The sequence below is a fragment of the Enhydra lutris genome, unplaced genomic scaffold (genome assembly GCF_002288905.1).
Source record: "Enhydra lutris kenyoni isolate GAN:26980312 unplaced genomic scaffold, ASM228890v2 scaffoldscaffold28, whole genome shotgun sequence".
NCBI lineage: Eukaryota > Metazoa > Chordata > Mammalia > Carnivora > Mustelidae > Enhydra > Enhydra lutris.
In genome coordinates, this window is record NW_019154112.1 from 7,026,861 (window position 1) to 7,047,373 (window position 20,513).

A 20,513-nucleotide genomic window follows, 5' to 3' on the forward strand; every position below is an offset into this window, starting at 1 on the left:
AGGGCGAGGCATCATCTTAATTATCTTCATTTCCAGTGCTCTGAGCTTGTCACTGTACAGGCACATGGAAGGTGGTCATTAAGTGCACGGGGTTCTAAAAGAAAGGACTCAGATATGTGACCTCTTGACTCTTCAGGCACACTGCCTCGCTGCCCCTGAAAATTAGTGTAGAGTGCTACCTCCTCTCTTCACACTTTAAAAAAAAAAGATTTTATTTATTTATTTGACAGAGAGCGACAGCGAGCGAGGGAACACAAGCAAGAGGAGTGGGAGAGGGAGAAGCAGGCTCCCCGCAGAGCAGGGAGCCTGATGTTGGACTTGATATGGGGACCCTGGGATCATGACCTAAACCAAAGGCAGCTGCTTAATGACTGAGCCACCCAGGCATTTCTTCTCTTCGCACCCTTAACCTCAGAGAGCTTATGGGGGCTTTTTCGGCCCAAGACCCTTAAAGTCCGCTCTGGCTACAACCCATACAGAGCTCCCAGAACGGGACAAGCAGTGCACATTCAGCCTGGGTTCCTCTTCCCAGGCTCCCCACCAGGTACCTCAGCAAGCACCTTCACCTGTACCAGGAACCCTGGCTAGGTTAACCCCAAGGAAACCAATGAAGAGGCTGCTTTTGCCTTTTTGTAAATTAGGGACGAGATTCCCCCCACCCTCCCCCACCCCGTAATCTGAACTCCTTCCTGAAAGTAGCACCTCTTCCTTTGTTTACCCTTGACCAGAACTTTGCCACGGCCTTGGGGCAAGAATTTCCATAGGCTGTTAGCTGAGGGACACAGAGAAAGTCTATGCTACCTCCTCACTTGTTCTGCCGTCTTGCTGGCTGTCAGTCATTTCTGGGAACCAGGCAGATGAATGACAGTTTTTTTTTTTTTTTTTTTTTTTTTTTTTTTTTTTTTTCCCAAAAACTCTCTTAAATAAACTCTCAACTCCTGGGTCTACACTGCGTACTTTGACCTCCGGCGCCAGCGCTCGCGCTGACCAGTAGATCGCGCTGTCGGACAAGGAATCCGGAGCTCCGGAACTGCCGGGAACCCCAGAGCCGGAGGGAGAAGAGGTGCGAGCGGAAGGCAGGGAGAGTGAGGAGAGAGAGATCCCCGGGTCTAACCTGAGGATAGAAAGCAACCAAATTTCAATCAGCTCTGCTTCAGTCGGTAAATATCAATTCGTTGCAAACATTAATGAATTCCAAGGGGGTAAGAACTGGACGCGTTACAAAAGGGGACAGAAGGGAGGAGGGTTTACACGGTTTTGGTGTTTTGTTTTGTTTTTAAACCCACTTATTCACTTAGGGTGCTAGAAGTCTAGCGTGCCTAAGAGCCCCCGGAGGTCAAACTGTGCAGATGTGATGGTGGAAAGCCCCTGAAGATCTCCTTTGGATACCCTTGAGTTGCACGCATGTCCCCTGGGAATGGGTGTGCTTGGATTAGCTTGTGAATATATATGTGTGTATTTCCAGAACCAGTGTACCTTCTTTCCTCTTATCCTACTTTGGAAGCACTGCGTAGAGATCCTTTTTTTGAGGGACAAAGGGTGTTTTGAGGCCGGTGACTTTGTTACAGACCTTTGTAGCAATTATTTCAAATGCATTAAATCTGTCTGTGAGCGACGATGCCTTAAGAGAGGATGGCCACGGGGGTCCCCAGGACGCCAGTGTGGGTCCGAGAGCAGCACCATGTGAGCGCTCTTGGGGTCTTGAGCTCAACATGTTCAGCTCTGAGTCAACGCAACAGGAGAGAACTCTTTTAAAACCAGTAATATCAACACACAGAGTTACACTGCTCCCCAGTCAACAACTTTGCCATCACAAATTAAAAACAAAAAGTACATAAAGAAAAACGCGCCCGCACGCTCGCGCGCGCACCCCTCCCCCCCCCCCCACACAAACACACACCTGGGCGAGATGCAAACCCCAGCCAGCCTTGGCTGGCGTGCAAGGCAACGGTTTTCCTTTTCTAGACAGTGGGTGTCGATTTCCCAAGGGGCGTCCCTGGCCGTTCCAGGCCGCTGTGGGGGCCAGGGCGTCTGCAGGGTGCGGCGCAGCGCGACCCGCTGTCCGGCCGGTGGCTTCTGGGACTTAGCTGCCTCTCGGCTCTGTCATTGAGCCCGCTACCAGCCCACGTGCGTCTGTAAGCAGGAATTTGAGTGAGGGTGCGGGTGGAGGTTTGTGCTGGACACCCGGGGTTGTGAGAGTTTGAAGGGGGAAGACTATGCGCATGTGTGGGCTCTTTGTGAGAGCTGCCCAGCTGGACTTCGAGTGGGCCCTGTGTACTCAGGGAATGTGCAGAGGTGGAGATTCCCATTTTTTCCCGTTCCTTCCGTCCAGTCTTCTCTCTGGTTTCCTCTGGCTTTCGCTGGAGGCAGCTGTGAGTGGGGCAGAGGGGGGGGGGGGGGGGGGGGGGGGGAGGAGGGCGCTCAGAAAGTTCTTGTCGTTCTAAAGGCAAGTTCAGAGGATATCGCGCCTGTTGGAGGGAAGGCCCAATTTGCAGACGTCAGATCAAACAGGGAAGAGAAGATTACATTAGCAACAAAAACCTCCGCTTTTACTATTGGGGGCGGTCAGTTCCAGGAGAATAGCTACCGCGATCGCCTCCGAGCCCCCTCCTCTGTTTGGGTGGCTCAGTCTTGCAGGGTTAACCTCTGGACGTCAGGAGGCCAAAAGTACAGGGCTTGTGCTGAGGGCACAGACGTGGGTAATCTGAACTTCTCCTGGAGCCTTTTCTGATGCCACAGTGTAGGAGCCCCGCACTTCCTCCCGTGCGCCTAGCACCGTTTGGCAACCCTCAGTGCCAGGCTCCCTGCTCAGGCCAAGGAGGGTGGAGCCGAGGGGGAGGGGGCTGTAGAAAGGAGAAGATGCTCGCAGAATGTAAGCCCCCATTTGGCCTCCATCTCTTTGGCAGCTGAGGGAAACTTAATTTCATTCGTCTCCTTGACCCCAAGGGTTTTTAAGGGCAAATTTTTGGTCCAAAGCCTCCGCCGGGGTCAGCTTATGCTCACGGTCTCTGCCGTGATTACAACTTGTTCTCTAGCGGCTTCTTGTTCTGAGGATCCCTAGGTTTCATTGCGTCCCTCGACCTCAATCTTGGCTCAAATTAAGCCTCTCGGTTCCATCGCAAAGCATCAGGGAAGCAAGACAGGACTGGGAAAGCCATCCATCCCGTCGCCGAGCCCCGCGGGCTGCTGTACGGGTTCCCAATCGCGGCTCAAAGATTGGAAAAGACAGAAGGCGCGCCGCGTGCACAGACAGTTAGTTAATGGAAACCCTGTAAATCGGTTTTAAGTGCACCCAGGACAGAGGGGGAGGAAAGTGTAGGTGGTGATGATGGGGTGTGCGGCTAGGGTGGTTTGGGGTCGGTCACACATTCTTGCAGTTCTGAATGTAAAAGAGTCGCTTCCCTCCCTCCTATTGTTCTTAATTTAGAAAAAAATAAATTCATTAAAGAAAATCGCAAGGATAGGGAAACCCGAGCTCTCCAGCCCGCCCCAAGCGGAGGAGTGAGCGGCTTCCCTTGGCAGTGAACCCGACTGCGGCTGTCCCCCTCCTGGCTTCCTCCTCCCCCTTCCTACATCCCTCCCCCCTCCCCGGCGGGGTACTGCTACTACGGGGATCGCCACCTCACGCCGAAGGAATGCTGGAAGTATGCACACGTTCCCAAAAGTAGACCTCCTTCACCGCCGGAGGAGCATACATCACCCCGTGGCAGCCGTCCACCTTCTCAGGCGTTTCGTAACCGAGTAAACTGAGAGCTGGGAACAGCCCTCTATTAAGTAGCCCGTGGCGCGTAGCCTCTTCCCACTCGACTAAGGCGAACCGTCGCAGACGCGTCCGCGCGCGGGCAGCTGCGGTCTCGGGCAGTCTCCACGGGTTCCGCAGCGTCTGCCGCACCTCTCGGGATCCTCAGCCTCTTTGCCTCCTCGGTGGCCCTGCCGCTGCCCACCTCCCGGCAGCCGCCAGGTGCTCCTCGAGCGCAGCGCCAATTGCCTGGGCTTGCGGGGGTCACACCGGACCCCGGCTTCCACGACGCCGGGAAGCCGCTGTCGCCGCCGCTACCTCGGTCACCACCGCCTCAGGTTGGTCCGGCTTCTAGCCATTTACCCTTACCCCACACCTCGCAAAGATAATTAGGGAAACTTGTTTCTAGCCTGTTGCCCAAGCCCTTAATGGTCGCAGGCAAGAACGGTTTGCACTCGTAAGAGTGGAGCTCTGCCCGAGATTTGCCGGGTATCCTGGGGTTCTGCGATTCCTTTTATTTTTGTGGGAGAAAGAATTGTAGTTTTTCTTAAGGGCTGTACAGGGCGGCTGTGTGCGTAAAGCACCCTGCTCATTGTTTCTGTTTGCAGAGGCATTTCATGTATAGATGCTGTCGATTTCAATGAAGTGTGCCCCAGATTCTGTGGCCACCGCCTTATCTCTTGGCAATAGCTTTCCCCGGGGGTGCGGTGGTGCAGCCCCGGCGCTGGGAAGGTATTTTAGTGACGCATGGTGCGGAATTCTTTGGAGGGCTGGCTGAGTGCTCTGCAGCTCGTTGAAGCTGCGCGGGTGTGTGTGGCATCTTGAGACAGATTCCTAGTCGAGTGTTCTGGCTCTTTTGCTTTTCAAAGCATCTGAGATGGTGGGTTAATCCAGCTCTAGGGAACTCAGCCTTGACCTTCTCAACTTCTGGAGAAAGCTCCTCCTCTCGACCTCTTCCCGAGTGCATTGGTTGAGGCCATACTAGGGCTCCGTGGAACCTTTGAAGTACTTTCCATCCCAAATTCTACACAGTGTAAAGATCAGAGAGCTTGGAGGCGACGGGTTCATTTATGGAGCGGAGATTCGAAGCGAGGGAGGAAAAGAGGTACCCTAACTCGAGTGTTCTTAGGGAAAGAGGACCCATAGGGGCGTTCCAAAACCCCTGTCCCCCACCCCCAAGCCTGGACTATGTGATCTAAAGTATGCTGGAGCACTGGGGAAAGATGGAACAAGGAAGGGAATGAGCACTAAACCCTCCCTTGGTTAATGTCAAGGTCGCAGTGGGTAAGAGGAGGTAGGTAACTCGGAAGGGAGAAACCCCACGGGGTAAGTGTACGTGTTAAGTTTCTTTTTTAACTGGAATCAGGAGTTAAAGAATGGGTCTTTTCCGGCGGGGTGGGGGAGGGGGCAAGTAGGTGGAAGGAGACCAGTCCCTTAAGACCTCCCCCCGCACGCGCTCCTCCGCAAATGATTCATTTTCATTCATGAGGGTGAAATGATGGAATCCTCTCTGACACGTAGGGGCGGCCTCTTTCAGACATTTATGTCTGAGAATGTTCAGTGAAACATTGAGCTAAGCATTCACATAAAGGTTTTGGTAAAAGGAGAGTTTTTTTTTTTTTTTTTTCTTTTTTCTTCCTTTTTTTTAATGTATGGACGGAATGACTGGCCGGCGCGTAGGTTCGGATACCCCAGCGCAACATGATTCATTCTTGCCACTGAGTTAGGCAGCCAATAGGTGGCGCTCTAGACCCAGACAAAAGAGCTTCCTTCCACTATTAAGGTTTTTGTGAAAAGTTCAAGATTTAATAAAAAAAGGTTGCACAGAGCTTTTTGATGGGTCGATTGTCAGCCTTTAACTTTTCGCAAGCACGCTGCCAACTGATGGGAACAATGGGCCAGTCTCACCTCCTGCTTTTCACTGATGGTAGAAGAGGGTTAGAAATGTCAAACAGCTGTTAATTAGGAAGAAAGAAATCGCTGGAGCCCTTGAATCTTCAGAGCAGCGCCAACATTTTAATCTTGGCTTCATAAAAAGGAGCTCTGGGCAATTTGGCACGCCTGCTCATCAGACGTTTAAAATGCAATTTACACTCAGGGAGAGGAGAGATGCTCTAATACATTGTGCCAATAATTTGGAAGGGCATGGTTGGAGCTTGTCAGTTTCTTTTCCCAAAGAGGGCTCGACCTTTGGCTCATTTTTGGATTCCCAAACAGGACTTCGTTTTTCAAGGGGGCTCCTCTGTTGCCTTACAATAATTTATGTACTTCACAGTCAACTCTCTTTTTATGTTTTGCCTCTGGCAGCTTCCCAGTTCAGTTCATTGCTAGTAGCTTTTGTCTCTGGATTGGACCTTAGAATATTTAAGAAGGTTCTCTTCTGCCAACATAGATTAAACACCTACTGTGTGCTGGGAGTCACCAAAGATGAATAAGACTCTTTGTCTTTAAGGAATTAATAACCTAGGTACAGAATCAAGAAAAATCAGAATAGAACATATTCTCCTGTGGAGCATATATACCTGCAATCTTCTGGAATCTGGAATCTTCTGGAATAAGTGAAGTGAAAATAAATTAAAGGAATATTACTGAGAATTTTTATAAAAAAATATCTTGGGAAAACAGACAAGAGTGGTTTTTTTTTTTTTGTCTGTTCTGTGGCTTGTCCTTTTTTAAAAATTATGTATCTTAGACTTTTTTCCCCCTCATCTTGGGTAAAGGATTTATCAGATGTGAAGACAAAGCAGCTAGCTGTCCGGTCAGGTTTCGGCTGGGACTTACATATTTCTGTATAATCCATTTCAGACCTTAAAGAGCTGCATATTTGTAGGCAGAACAAAATGAAGAAAAAAAGAGAGTAAAAGAGGTTTATTATACTTTTCCAAATTACCCTGAGACCACTAAAGTACAGTTACCTAAAGAGTTCAGCAGCTAGGAAAAAGCTGCCGGCCAAATAAAATCCCCAGCTGGAAGAGACATTTAGTTGAATCGGGGATAAAGTGACCTCTGAATTAGCCATCACCAAGGCAGGATGAAGTCATGTGGGGCCTGGTAAGGCCATCACCCAGGGATGCTAAGCAGGACCAACCTCCAGGAAAACAGGACCCTCTTTAAACTTGAAATCCCTCTTAGTGCCATGATTAAACTGCAGCAGATGAACTTGACTTCCACTGCTCCACAATAGGCCCATTATACGCCAGGCTGGGCCCTGAGGTTATTAAGGCAGATCTGGTTGGGTCCTGGCTGGGCTCCAGGCTCCAGTTCTAACCTGGTTCCAGGCCTGCCCGGACCCGGTTCTGATATGGTCACTGCTTCCTCCCACAGATCCCTTCATGTGGCTGTGAGCTTGGACGCTGAGCATGCGAACCAGGCTTCCCCCAGCGCTCGCCGCCCTGGGCGCGGCTCTGCTCCTGTCTTCCATTGAGGCAGAAGGTAAAATGCTCTTCCTTTCCCCTCCCTCAGTGACAATGCAGAACTCTAGAAAGGAAAAGACAAAGGATCTTGCCACTATTGCTTGCTCTGTTTTCCCTGTACTTCGTGTTTTCTCCGGATGTTTCTCTCCTCTAAGAGAAACACCCCCTTCTCCCGAGCTCTGTCTATTTTCCAGCTCTCAGGTCAAGCTCTTTCGTATTCTGCTTAATCCATTCCGTACAATGCTGTGTGGTCTCCTTGCGCTTGTCCCTGCGGTGTGCTGTCCACACTGCCACCTACACTGCTGCCTTCCGAGAGGATCAGCCATCCGGGAGGGGGCGACAGCTGCACCCAGCTCTATGAACAGGATGCCTCTTGGTGCTACCCGGGAGTCCCAGAGCGCCGGCAGGCTTGCTCGCGTGGCTGTTCACCACCTGGTTCCAGGCTGTGACCTCAGGGACAGCATGAAATAAAGGACTCCAACAGTGCCGGCTCTGCGCCTCTGTGTGTTTTGTGGGGAGCTCAGCCCTTTCGGGGGACGGTGCAGGCGAACCAGGTAGCAGCTAAACTGCCTAGGGGATGGGTGGCAAGCAGAGATCCGGACCCAGAATGTGTTCTCCTGGCCCAGGGTCACTGCTTCCCTGTTTGGTTTGTGGAGCTCGGAGGAACGTGGCTCAGGCCCAGTTCGGGTCTGCGCCAAGGTTTCCAATCCAGAAAGCAAGTGGGCACCAGGAAGGCCAGGCTCTCCATCCTTCCCCTCTTCCCTCTCGCTTCAGACCTGAGTGGGTTCGGTCAGGGGCTGGGACCTGAGTGTCCTGGTCCCAAGGTCTGCAAAACGGCTAGGCCCTGTCGAAAATGAAGGACGTTTGCTAGATTTTCAACCTCACTTTATTCTTTTTATTGTGTGCACTTGATGTCCTAATTTCTCAGTATTTATTTAAAGAGTTATTTCTGTGTATTAACCTAGTGAGAGCTTCTGTGTTCCTTCAAGAATCATCCGAGACCCCACAAACTAGAGTTATTGTTTGTTCTGCAAGGTAAATCAGGTAATACCATAACAGACACCTTAATTTGTTTCTTTCCCAATTAAAATGCCCCCGATAGAGTTAAGGGAGGAAAGAAATGCATGGGGCAGCTGTGGGAATTCTAGGGTGGGTGGTACTTTTTTAGAGGTTGTGGGAAAGGAGAGCCCTTTCATAGCAACACTGAGATTTAAAAAAAACTTTCTATTGTGTTTGATTTTCCACTTCAGGATGGCAGGTACCAAAAAAAAAAAAAAAAAAAGAAGATTAGGAAAAACAGAGAGGCTCCAAAATTTATGACCTGCTTAGAAAAGTGACAGAAACTTGCTCCTCTTATCTGACCCCTCCTGTGTGACTGTAGAGGCTTTGCAGAGTGGTCTCTGTGAAGTAATACTCAGATGAGGTTGCCTTTAATGTTCCTCTCTATGTCGTTGTTAGGAAGGAATTTTATTTGAGGAGCTTCTGGAAGCCCTACTAAAGATATTTTTAGATAATTCACTGAAGTGGCCTATTTATTGCCCATTAAGAGAATAGTTATTTGAAAATCAGAAAGATTTGAGAATTCTTAGGAAAAGAATTAGGTTGGAAATGATGTAAGTGGAAAAAATCAATTCTCAATTGGATAATGGCTGCTTAGCAAAGTGCAGTTAAAGAGAACATTTTGCTATTGTGTGTCAACTATACAGCAGTAATAAAAAAAAGAGAACATTTTACTATCTATGTTACTGATTATTTCCGTATTTCTCACATTTTAACTTTCCAATCTGGTGCAGCTCTTACTTTTGCTTTCTTCAGCTGTGTCTTTTTGTCTCCCACCTCCTTAGGGTCAGCATTTAATAATTACATTTTATTGGGATTCATTTTTTTGGCCTTATTTTCTAGTTTACTACTGTCAAAAATATATATATTGTAAGCCACAAAAGCACGCCACATGTGTGACTTAAAATTTTCTGGTTGCCACATTAAAAAAGGAAGAAGAAACAGGAGACATTACTCTTTATATTACATCTAACTTACCCCACTATATCCACCATGTTATCACTTCAACATGTATAAAATTTTTTAGTGTGATATTTTATAATTTTGTACTAAGTATTTGAAATCAGGCATGTATTTTCCACTTGGAGTGTGTTTCATTTTGAACTGTCCGCATTTCAAGTGCTTCATCGCCCCATGTGGCTGGTGGCTCCTGTATTGGACAGCACAGCTTGCGTGTTCACTACCAGTTAAGTGGTCCCACGAGCTTATGAAGGGCTACCAAAATTTGTGGCCAAGGTCTTTCTGGGGATAATGACTGGAAAGAAAATTTCTTGGAAACATTGGGGGGCATTTCAAAATTTCAACTGGCACCCCTGCTATGTCATTTTGAACTGAGCTGTAAAATGGCCATAGTTACTTTTCTTTCCCTTGTACAATGTCATGCTTGAACTCTTGAATTCATACCATTTTCCAACCAATTTCTATTTCCTTAACTTTGTATATGTTAAAAACAATATCTTTTTTGAAATTAATTAAAAGGTTTTGGCATACACTTTTTGTATCTCCTTTTTTTATAGTGGTGCCACTCTTGTTCTGTTGTTTTCCTTCTATCTGCTTATACGAGGAGCTTTATTTTTCATAATACAGTATTTTGTCTTATGGAAATGAGGGCGAAATGATTTTTTTTTTCTTTAGTAGACTTTATTGGCCTTGTAACTTGGCCAGTGTTCTTTATGACCTAGAATGTATGAATCATTTTGGGTTCACGTATCATATAGTATGTTAATTGCCTTTTAGGAAACTTAATACTTAGCATTTAAAGATTAATGGCCAGCATTCCCTGAGAATTAGACATCCTTCTAATTAACCTGGAATTCAAGTTGAACATGTCTTGTGAAAAACAGGGTTTTAAGTTTAGTAAGTTTGACTTGTATTTATAATTAATGAGGAGTAACTCGTTATTATCAATTGACCAGTGAGTTGAGGCCATTAAAGACAAGCTGTAATTGTCTTGTGTCTAGGTTAGAGGCTAATTAATATGTATTTTTATAATCTGTGTCTATGTTTGTCTTTCTTTTGAGATTTTATTTATTTGAAAGAGAAAGATAGCAAGAGATAGCACAAGTCAGGGGTGGGGGGGGTCGGGCATGGGAGAAGGAGACTCCCCGCTGAACTGGGAGCCAGATGTGAGGCTCAATCCTGGGACTCTGGGATCATGACCTGAGCTGAAGGCAGATGCTTAACTAACTGAACCACCCAAACGCCCCTGTGTTTATGTTTATCTGATAATACTGTGCCATAACAGAAATTTTGCACTATAGGGGAACTTACAGATCATCTGTTCTGATTTTCTCATTTGCAAATGGGAAAACGAGGAAGAGAGGCTGAATAACTCAGTCAACTAATGTGGTTACCTCAGGTTTTCTTGTCCTGCTTTAGTGCTAGGTTGCTTCTTGCTTGAAAACTGCTCAGCCCTGAAAAAGAACATGTCTTGTAATGTGTATAGAATAATCCATCACTTATTTAAAATGTCAACTGTTAATTTTTTATCTTATAAACACAAATGAAATGACTATATCATGGCAAAGATCATTAAACTTAGACTAGCTTTGGATGGAAGATATAAATTAATGCCAATTGCATAAGGTGAAACCACTTTTGCATACTACTAAAGGTTTCTGAAGGTAGAGTAATATCCTTTGCAGGGTTATCACAAAGATCAGACTAAAAGGTCTTGCTAGTTCATCAAGATGATATTTGGTAGTATGTTTTGCTTTATCTTTAACCAAAACTTACTAGACCATTCTCCTCTCTGTCCATCTTTCCATCCATCCATTCATCTCTGTTGGTAAGCTTCCTTTTGGTTACCATAATGAAAAAAATTGTTTTATAAATATAGTTTTATAGTTTTATTTATTTATTTATTTATATTATTTATATAAATATAGTTTTAAAGAAAATGAGCAAAGTTAATTTGTCAAATTCTATCCGTATCTGAACTGGAAATATCTGAATAGCACATATTTCTTATTGAACAGACATCAAAAATGTTTTTTAATAGAATAAAAAAATGCATAGTATGTATTAATAGGCATATATGTACAAATATTGCTTTGTAAAGTTAGCCATTCACTCAAATATTTCTTCTTTTTTACATTTTTTTACATTGTATGCTCTGAAGTCCGACTATGGGATCAAAGTTTTGTTGCTTATTAGCTGTATTAATCTCTTCTGAATTTCACTGACTCATCTGTGAAACAGATAACAGGGCACATTATGCTGGATCGTTATGCCTGTTGTATAGTAGACACTTGGAAAATGGCTGGCTCTAATTATCATTCCTAAAAAGCCCCACATTCTGTCAATTTATGTAACAAAAATATCACCAGAATGCAGTTTTCATAGCATAGCTTATTGATAAGGGAAAGCATTATTCCTAACTGGGAGTTAAAACTACTAGAGTTAAGAGTACTTAAAATTTTAGTCTTTTCATTATCGGTCTTCAGGTTTTTTGAATATATATCTTATTGGTATGTTATTTATTTATAATTTGAGTTCTAGTTCTCTTGGTTCAGATTCTCATTCTATGCAACTGTGGCTCTCTGCAATCATAATCCATCACAGATAGCTCATATTTTAAAAATTCTGGCATCTGCATTGTCTCAGGGTAGGCACTGCTCGTGACAATGCGTTGGCAGTTGTGAATTATTTTTATGCAAAAAAAAAAGGTTTTCAAAATTAATAAAGAAATGTTTTGCATTGATCAAGTTGACATGCGACCCTACTTACACCTGCCATGTTATCTTTTCTTGTGAAATGAACAAGCAAAAAACATACAAATGGAGTGGCAAGCCTGGAAGGTTTTACATGTGATACAAGGGGCAGGAAGAAAAGTGGAGTGGGTTCTCAGTTGTACACCTGCTACTTGGCCATTCTTTCCTGCTTTTGATTCCCAAATACCACATCTGAGTTTCTATGAACACCTTAAAATCCTCTGAAATGTTAAAGACTTTTCCCAACAGTCAATTTTTCAGTTTTTCTGGAATCCTGGTCATTTGGACACCAACAAGGTGGGCCGCTGCTGCCCTTCAGCAGTTTTAACCTAATGTCCGCTGCTTCAGGTCAATTTCCTTGCAAGGTTGGTGGTACTGTTTTTCCATGTACTGATTTTTTTTTTAAAAGCATGCTCAGGCCAGTTGTGTCTGCCTTTGCATTAAATTTGTCCTGAGCCATTGCTACTGGAACAATATTTTATAATGATATTCTTAATACCTCTTGTTCTATTAACATTTGTTGCATGCTTGTTATACTAAGTGATGACTCCAGCTAAACCTTGCAATATGATTACAGACAGCAGAATGTTGAATAATTAAGCTATGCATGTAGATTAATAGTCTAATCTCACTGCCTGTGTATGGATAGTAAGAAAATAACATTCATTCCGTGGCTAGTATATCCAACGAAAATAAAAAGCCATCTCCTACAGTTGGAAGCATCAGTTCTTCAAAGCAAATGTTTGCTTACTTAATTTGTTTTATTTCCATTAAAATGTGCTATTAATATTACATAGATCCCTAACCCCAGTTAAATTCTGTGACTCGCGTCTCAACGCTACTACTGTATTTCAATTGACATCTATGAAAACCTAAAAGGAGATCGTAATCCCTCAAAAGAGATGCAAAGAATCTGACTCACAAGGAATACTTTCAGACTTAAATACTTTAAGAAGAGGATGGCTGCTAGTCATCTTACTTTGTTGACCTACTTCAAGGGTAATCATTTATAACACATTGACCATGCACTGACAGTGAGTCAGTACAATGCTGCATGAAGAGGCATGAACATTGCAGAGAGAATATCATTATAAAATATCTCTGAAACGTCTTTGTGTAATGACTATTGTACATGGAGGCTTTCGTTCATTGTGGGAAACTAAAAACAAGTCAACATTTCATTGACACATGCATGAAGCTGTATAGTTTTGTATGTAAACTATTTCTTTCTGTACTTTTCAAGTATTCCTGTCATTGACTTCTCCAAGTTTTTATGCACAGTCATGTCTTTAGATCACTGATCCTTCTTCACTGTTTTCTTTAAGTTCTGTAAATAAATGTCCATAAACATATGGTTTGATGTTGTCTTTTCATAATTAACCATCGTTTTGTAAAGGACCATACTGGCATTTTAATCTAAAATGCCATTTCTAGTATGGAGTATACCTGCTGCAAAGGAAGATAACAGTGTGGGTTTACACCTGGCAAACATAGAGCATATTGGTGTAAACAGGCAGAATATTAGTTTTATAAACAACTGTTTACATATACTTTTTATATATTTATAAATTAACAGCCCTTATTCCTATTTTTGAATATTTGTCCATGTGAACATTTGTCCATGTAATATACATTTAAATGTATATTTTCTTGTGCAACATAACAGTGCTAAATTTCCCATGACTTCTCTCTTTCATTAAATTTCATCTCTGCACAGATTGAGACTTATCAAACAAAAATTATGCACCACAGTGATGCAGAGAATCAAAAATATCAGTGATTCTTTTCCACATTATGGGAAAATACTACTATGTCAATGTTCTAAATTAACTTCTATGGTTATAAGCAGGTTGTGATTTGGCATGCTTGTTCAAAATGCTCTCCGCATGTATTGAGATCCCTTTAATTGTTATGTGAATTGTTTGCATATGTGGTTATTATCTGTGATTTCATTGTACTTGTATGTACTTGTATCCAAATATGTTTCTATTATGCTTGATTTTGCTGGCCATTCTTGGATGACCTAGCAACTCAAGAATCAAAAGTGTTTTGTGCTGTCTTCTGTAATATGTATACTCTCTGATGTTTTGTCATATCTTGTCAGCTTTTAATTTTATTCTTATCCAACAAGATATCTTCTATATTTGTTGGAAACAAATTTATGCAAAGACAATTTTAGTAAGCTTTGCTCAACACAATTCTTTATAGATTAAATTGAAAATTTGTGACATTGGAAAATGTAATTGATCTCAACTCTCTCTTTTGCAGTTGACCCACCTTCAGACTTGAATTTTAAAATAATAGATGAAAATACTGTTCATATGTCATGGGCAAGACCAGCTGATCCAATTGTGGGTTACAGAATAACAGTGGACCCTACAACAGGTAAGTTTTGAGATGTGGGGTTTTATTTTTTTTTTTATTTTTATTTTTTTTTTTTAAAGATTATTTATTTATTTATTTGACACAGAGAGAGAGATCACAAGTAGACAGGCAGGCAGAGAGAGAGAGAGAGAGAGAGAGAGGGAAGCAGGTTCCCTGCTGAGCAGAGAGCCCGATGCGGGACTCGATCCCAGGACCCTGAGATCATGACCCGAGCCGAAGGCAGCGGCTTAACCCACTGAGCCACCCAGGCGCCCGAGATGTGGGGTTTTAAAACAGAGACATCAAAGATGATATAATCCAGTCTTCTCTCTTCCTTCCATTTCATTATGAGAAAGCTGAAATTTAGAAAACCTTAGGAATTCAACCAATGTCACCAGATATTTGGTGAACTCAGGTCTCCAGATTTCCAGCCTAGTACTCATTATTATATTTTTGTAGTGTTGAGTTTTATTAAAATGGTTCATTGTGCTAAGCTGCTGTTATTAAAAGTGGACTTTTTTTGCCTGATCAGAATATTGCTTGTAATATTTGATTTTATAAAATAGGATTCTCACTTCTTGATATTCTTCTTGAATTAGTCTTTTCAATATTTATAGTGTCAAGTGATGAAGTGAGTTGTTATTCCTTACCCAGTCTCCTGCACATTTCAGTATTCAGGAAACATTCTGGAATAATGGTGAGCTGCCATGATGGAAGACAGGAATTTACTTTGGCAAGGTGGATTCCACAGACCCTGGGCTAAAAGTCTTTGAAAAACAACAACAACAAAACACCTTGTTTTGATTGTTCTCAGGAGTTATCTTTAAGTGTTTATGATGTTGCCCAAGTGTGGAAAACTAATCTCTGTTGATTAACTTTCAGTTTTAACGTGGAAAGGGAAAATAACCATTTCCACTAACACTGGTCAGGTGGTAGGAAGAAGTCTTATCTGGCAGATAGTAGAGAGGGATGATGTCAATATAATTTATCACTATGGCCTCTAAAAATACTAATGATTTAAAATGCTAACTTCTCACAGAACTGGGAAAAAATTTTTAATAGGATCTGGGAACTTAAGGGGTCAACAACTTACTTTTTCTTCTTTGAATCTTTTCTCCCCAAATGTACTTGCAGTTAACTCATTCGTTTATTCCAAAGCAATAAAGCTGTTGAAAAACAGTTCCGTCGGTTTCCATGTATTGGAAATTCCTGACTTCTGTACTCTGCAAACTGGCACTGAGACCACCCAACCCAGCAGAGCCCTAGTATCTTGTCCTTTGGGGGCCCTGGTTGGTTCTGCATGCTCCACACTTAAACCAGGACTGTTTCTTGGGGTTCTATTATACTACCTGTTACTTTTTTTGATTATTTCTGTTTTGATGAAAATATAATAAAATTAAAAATCCTAGAAGGCTCTTAGTCCTTAGGAAATACTGTTTCCTGATTGAATTAAGAATGAACATACTCTAGAAGGGAGTACATAACTGTCAGTATATAAGTATATACCCAGTACACGGTATTTTGAAATGTTTGATATCTAGTTAAGTCAACTGAGAGGACTGTGGCTACCTATTAATATATACAACCTTTTGAGGATGGAGAATGCATTCTCCAGACTGCTTCCCACTACAGCTTAATTTCAGCCTATGGTGTTCATTGTTCTTGAGTTGATTTTCATCCCCTAATAACCTTTCTTCACTCTTCTCCAGGACATAATTTAAAATTAAGTTATTTTCTGGGGTTTTTTTGGACTAATTTATGAAATAATTTTGTTATCTACCATTCACCTTCAGAAACAATGGGAGATTTTGGTTTGATATTCTGGTGTATCTTTATCCTAGAGGAATCCTTGAGTCCTCAAACAAATATTGAATACGATTATCATTAAGTAAAGGCTATGCCAGTCTATTTATAGAATTTCAAAGTTTTGGTTTCAGAAGAGAGAAGAAGATAATGAAGATAATGTTTGGATGTTCTGAAAAAATGTATATATATTTAATTTTTTAGATTTTGAGTCTATCTGGGAATGATATTATATTGTGTCATGTTATATGTGAAAGATAGTTTATTGCATTCATATTTTCCTTTCTGTATTTCCAGATGGGCCCACTAAAGAATTTACCCTTGCAGCTAGTACCACTGAAACTTTATTATCAGACCTTATACCTGAAATAGAGTATGTGGTGACAATTACTTCATACGATGAAGTAGAGGAAAGTGTACCAGTTATAGGACAACTAACAAGTAAGCACACATATAAAGTACATTTATGCTTTTAATTTTGCAGGAGACATCTCCAGCTCTCAGATTCAATCTGTTATGCAGAGTTGCTTTGTATCAGTATTAAATATTCTTCCTATGATCCTAGACATTTGTGGATGTTAATAATTCATTCTCGATTTACAACCATAGTCTTTGGAAGCAGCAGGAACATTATGAGTGAAAACTATTAAAAACATTAAACTTTGCCAGCCTACAATATCACTGTCTTTTTGATATACAGCTAAAACCTCACCAAAAGTAATTTGTAAGGCATGGCTTATTTGGCAGTATTCTCTGAGCAGCTGGGCATGGATCATACGTTTGAAAGACAGTAGTGGGAAAACAACATATTTATATTTTTTTAGGAAATATTTGTACTGGTTCATTTCTTTTTGTAATAATCAAGTTTTGACTCAGTTCAAACAGGTGGTCCAACAAAGCCAGGTGAGAAGAAACCTGGAAAACCAGAGATACAAAGTAAGTATTTCCTTTAATATTTTTGCTTGGGTTTATAGAAGTCATAAATGTAATATAAAGGAGATGTTCCAAGTATATGCATACTTTGATTTTATTCCTGTATTAATTTCTATAGGTGTTATCTAGAGGTAATATGGGCAATTTAATAGTAATATCTGACAAAACAGTTGTACTACCTACATTTTGAGTTTCTAGTCAATTTTTCATTCTATTTAGTAAGTGTTCATTATACTGGGAGTAAACTGTATATTGGTGTATATCCACCTTTTTTGTTTGTTTGTTTGTTTGTTTGTTTTTGGTAGGATTTTGGCAGTAGGTGAAAAACAAAGCTCACCACTAGACTTAACTCATTTCTCAAAGACAAACTAATAGGAATAGGGCTATATGAGGAATATAAACTAGAATACCAGAGAGATGCCCTCCTTGTGTTTGAAGAATTTCTTGCCATGAAAATATATTCCCAAATCTCTGGCTGTGTTATGCTCACCTCTAGAGTATTTGCATGCCTTTCATTGATGTCAGTGTCACCATTTCCAGTGTCTGTGTAAGATATCTAAAGGATATACACATTTTTCAAAGAGGATGTTGGGGAGTTGGTGTCTGGGACTCAGTGGGGTGAGAGATGGGAGTAAAGCCTTAGCGAGTTTGAAACAACTCTCCGGGTCATTCTGATACATTCTTGCACCACCTCTATTATTATTTCACCCCCACAAAGAATCATGGAGACAAATTAGAAAAGAAAAAGTCACAAAAAAAGCTGTTCACAGTGTTCTTTGTAATATACATTTGGGAGCCCAACCCCAAACAAAATAAGATACCCAATGATCCTTGGTGCACTCATAACCAAACAAAAGGAATTTTATTCAGTTTAGGTTGGGCAATTTATAGCCTCCTTTGTCTTCTGTTGTTTTGTCTGACTTACTGGGTTGGACCTTAAGGGGTTTCTTGGACTTCTAATTTGCTACTTATAAAAGTTGGATTTATGACCAGGAAGACAGTAAAAGGATTTGAATACAAAGTCCCCTTTACCTAGAATTTTACCTTACAAATGCCTGTTCATCATTCTTTCCGATGTCTAATAATCTACAATGAACTTTGTAGTATTCAGTTATAATGCTAATATTTTTCCTGAACCATCAATATTTATTCTAAATCAAAGCATCATACCAAATATTGACCAACCAATAGACTTAAATGGGCCCGTAAAATGGTGTGCAAAAATTATTTAAGCACACAACTTGTATTTAGCTCCAAAATTTTCCAAGACCCTTTCTTTCTCTTTGTAGCCAAATATTTCTTTTGTTATTCACCAGCTGACTACAAGGATGAAAACGTCTTCAGAAAATTCACTTTGTGTTGCCTTTCAAATACAGATTTTCATGAAAATCAGCCTGTTTTCCTTCTGACTGCAGAGAAAAGGAAAGACATGGGTGTTCATTTATAAAAGCCAGTCATTGTATTTCAGTAATTTAAAGATATAATGTGCCTTTTTTACTTTTGAACTGAAATGTTTTTCTATTCTTTGTTTTGTAAAAGTAGGTTTTAGGTGTCAAATTTAAATACACTGATAATGGGGCGCCTGGGTGTCTCAGTAGGTTAAACCTCTGCCTTCGGCTCAGGTCATGATCCCAGGGTCCTGGGTCTGAGCCCTGCATTGGGCTCTCTGCTCAGCGGGAAGCCTGCTTCCTCCTATCTCTCTCCCTGCCTCTCTGCCTACTTGTAATCTTTGTCAAATAAATAAGTAAAATCTTAATAAATAAATAAATACACTGATAATTAGGAAAATAAGATATTTTGACTATCTTGTATCATATTTATACTTCTTTTTACATATATTTTTTTAAAGATTTTATTTATTTATTTGAGAGAGAGAGTGAGGGAGCAGGACCTGGTGTGAGGGGTGGGGGGAGCAGAGAGAGAGGGAGAAGCAGACTCCTTATTGAGCAGGGAGCCCAATGCTCCATGCTGGGTCCCAGGACTCTGGGATCATGACCTGAGCTGAAGGTAGAGCCTTAAATGACTGAGCTGCCCAGGTGCCCCTATGCTTCTTTTTACTTCTGTTAGATTCTATTAACCCTCTAGACTAAGTCACTGCAAACTTTAGAAATTGTATTCTAAAATGCAGGAGAATTTTAAAAGATTTTCCCTTTCCTTCCTCTTAACTACATCTGCTTGAATAAGACAGCAATTGTTTTGTATTTATTGCTAAATACCAAGGAATGAAGACACTGCTTATTTTGTATGTCTCCCAGATGTTTTTGTAATTTGTACTTGGAGAGAAAAAAGAAAAAGTATGTCGTTTATAAAAATAGGTTGATAGCAGGAATACTTCAGTCACATGTTCTTGGAGAGTAGGTCATGTATCTATTTATCTCTTCTTGCACAAAGTCTTATATACTAATTTCGAGCCATATAGTTCCATAAATGCATCTTAGTGAAGGCACTGAAAATGCTTCTGTGTTTGTTAATAAAATGGTATATTCTTTTGTGCATGTCAGTTGTGGGTGAAGAACAATGTGAATATGTTCTAATGAACAAAATGATTTAAGGAGACAATAGTTTTTCAATGTTAGTTTGTATTTGTTAAGGACGGATAGAGTTAAGAATACATCATTTAAAAATATATCAAATGTATTTCAGAATGCTCTGTCAGTGCCTGGACTGATCTAGTGTTCCTCGTGGATGGCTCTTGGAGTGTGGGAAGAAATAATTTTAAATACATTTTAGATTTTATTGGTGCTCTTGTGTCTGCTTTTGACATCGGAGAAGAGAAGACAAGGGTTGGAGTTGTTCAGTACAGCTCTGATACCAGGACTGAATTTAACTTAAATCAGTACTACCAAAGGGATGAGCTTCTGGCTGCAATTAAAAGAATCCCATACAAAGGTGGCAACACAATGACAGGTATGATTTTACAAATTTTGTTATTGTTGAAAATAAATGAAATAGCTGTATGGGAAAGAAATTGAGCATTGCACAATTTTTACATGTTAAATAAGTTTGAAAATAATCACATGGTTTTTGACTTTGGCAAAATATTGTAGTAAGGAGTGAATGAACCTGTTTCTTTTTCACTTCAGGGGATGCCATTGATTACTTAATTAAAAATACTTTCACGGAATCTGCTGGAGCAAGAGTTGGCTTTCCTAAAGTGGCAATTATTATTACGGATGGCAAATCCCAGGATGAAGTGGAAATTCCAGCAAGAGAGCTTCGAAATATTGGGGTTGAAGTTTTCTCTTTGGGTAGGTCACGTTTGGTTAAGTATTTTTGCTTTAGACATACCTCAATAATTAATGCTTATGAAGAAAAAAGGTACATTCCTTAAAGAAAGATGCTATTAGAAGTGTTTAGTGCACTTCATAGTGTAGTGTTAAACCATGTCATCTTTTGAGTAAAAATTCTGCTTATGTATTTCTCTCACATAACTCCCTTAGCCTATGCATTGTGAGGTGGTATTCATATTTTTGCCAGCCCTCTCCTTTT

The 20,513-nt window shown here is 41.4% G+C and overlaps 1 protein-coding gene across 2 annotated transcripts in view; it reads left to right on the forward strand.

Annotated features, from left to right (window-relative positions):
- The first annotated feature begins 3,812 nt into the window (after nt 1-3,812).
- The window catches only part of LOC111152194 (collagen type XII alpha 1 chain), a 120,215-nt gene continuing 103,514 nt past the window's right edge, over nt 3,813-20,513 (forward strand). The window contains exons 1-7 of one of the 2 annotated variants that reach the window (XM_022510586.1): nt 3,813-4,077; nt 7,064-7,171; nt 14,193-14,309; nt 16,389-16,532; nt 16,968-17,027; nt 19,668-19,931; nt 20,108-20,272. In XM_022510586.1, the coding sequence (XP_022366294.1) occupies nt 7,099-7,171; nt 14,193-14,309; nt 16,389-16,532; nt 16,968-17,027; nt 19,668-19,931; nt 20,108-20,272 (823 nt within the window). In that variant the 5' untranslated portion in view covers nt 3,813-4,077; nt 7,064-7,098. Of the gene's footprint in view, nt 4,078-7,063; nt 7,172-14,192; nt 14,310-16,388; nt 16,533-16,967; nt 17,028-19,667; nt 19,932-20,107; nt 20,273-20,513 lie in introns of those variants that run through there. The other variant, XM_022510585.1, reaches the window with a different exon arrangement.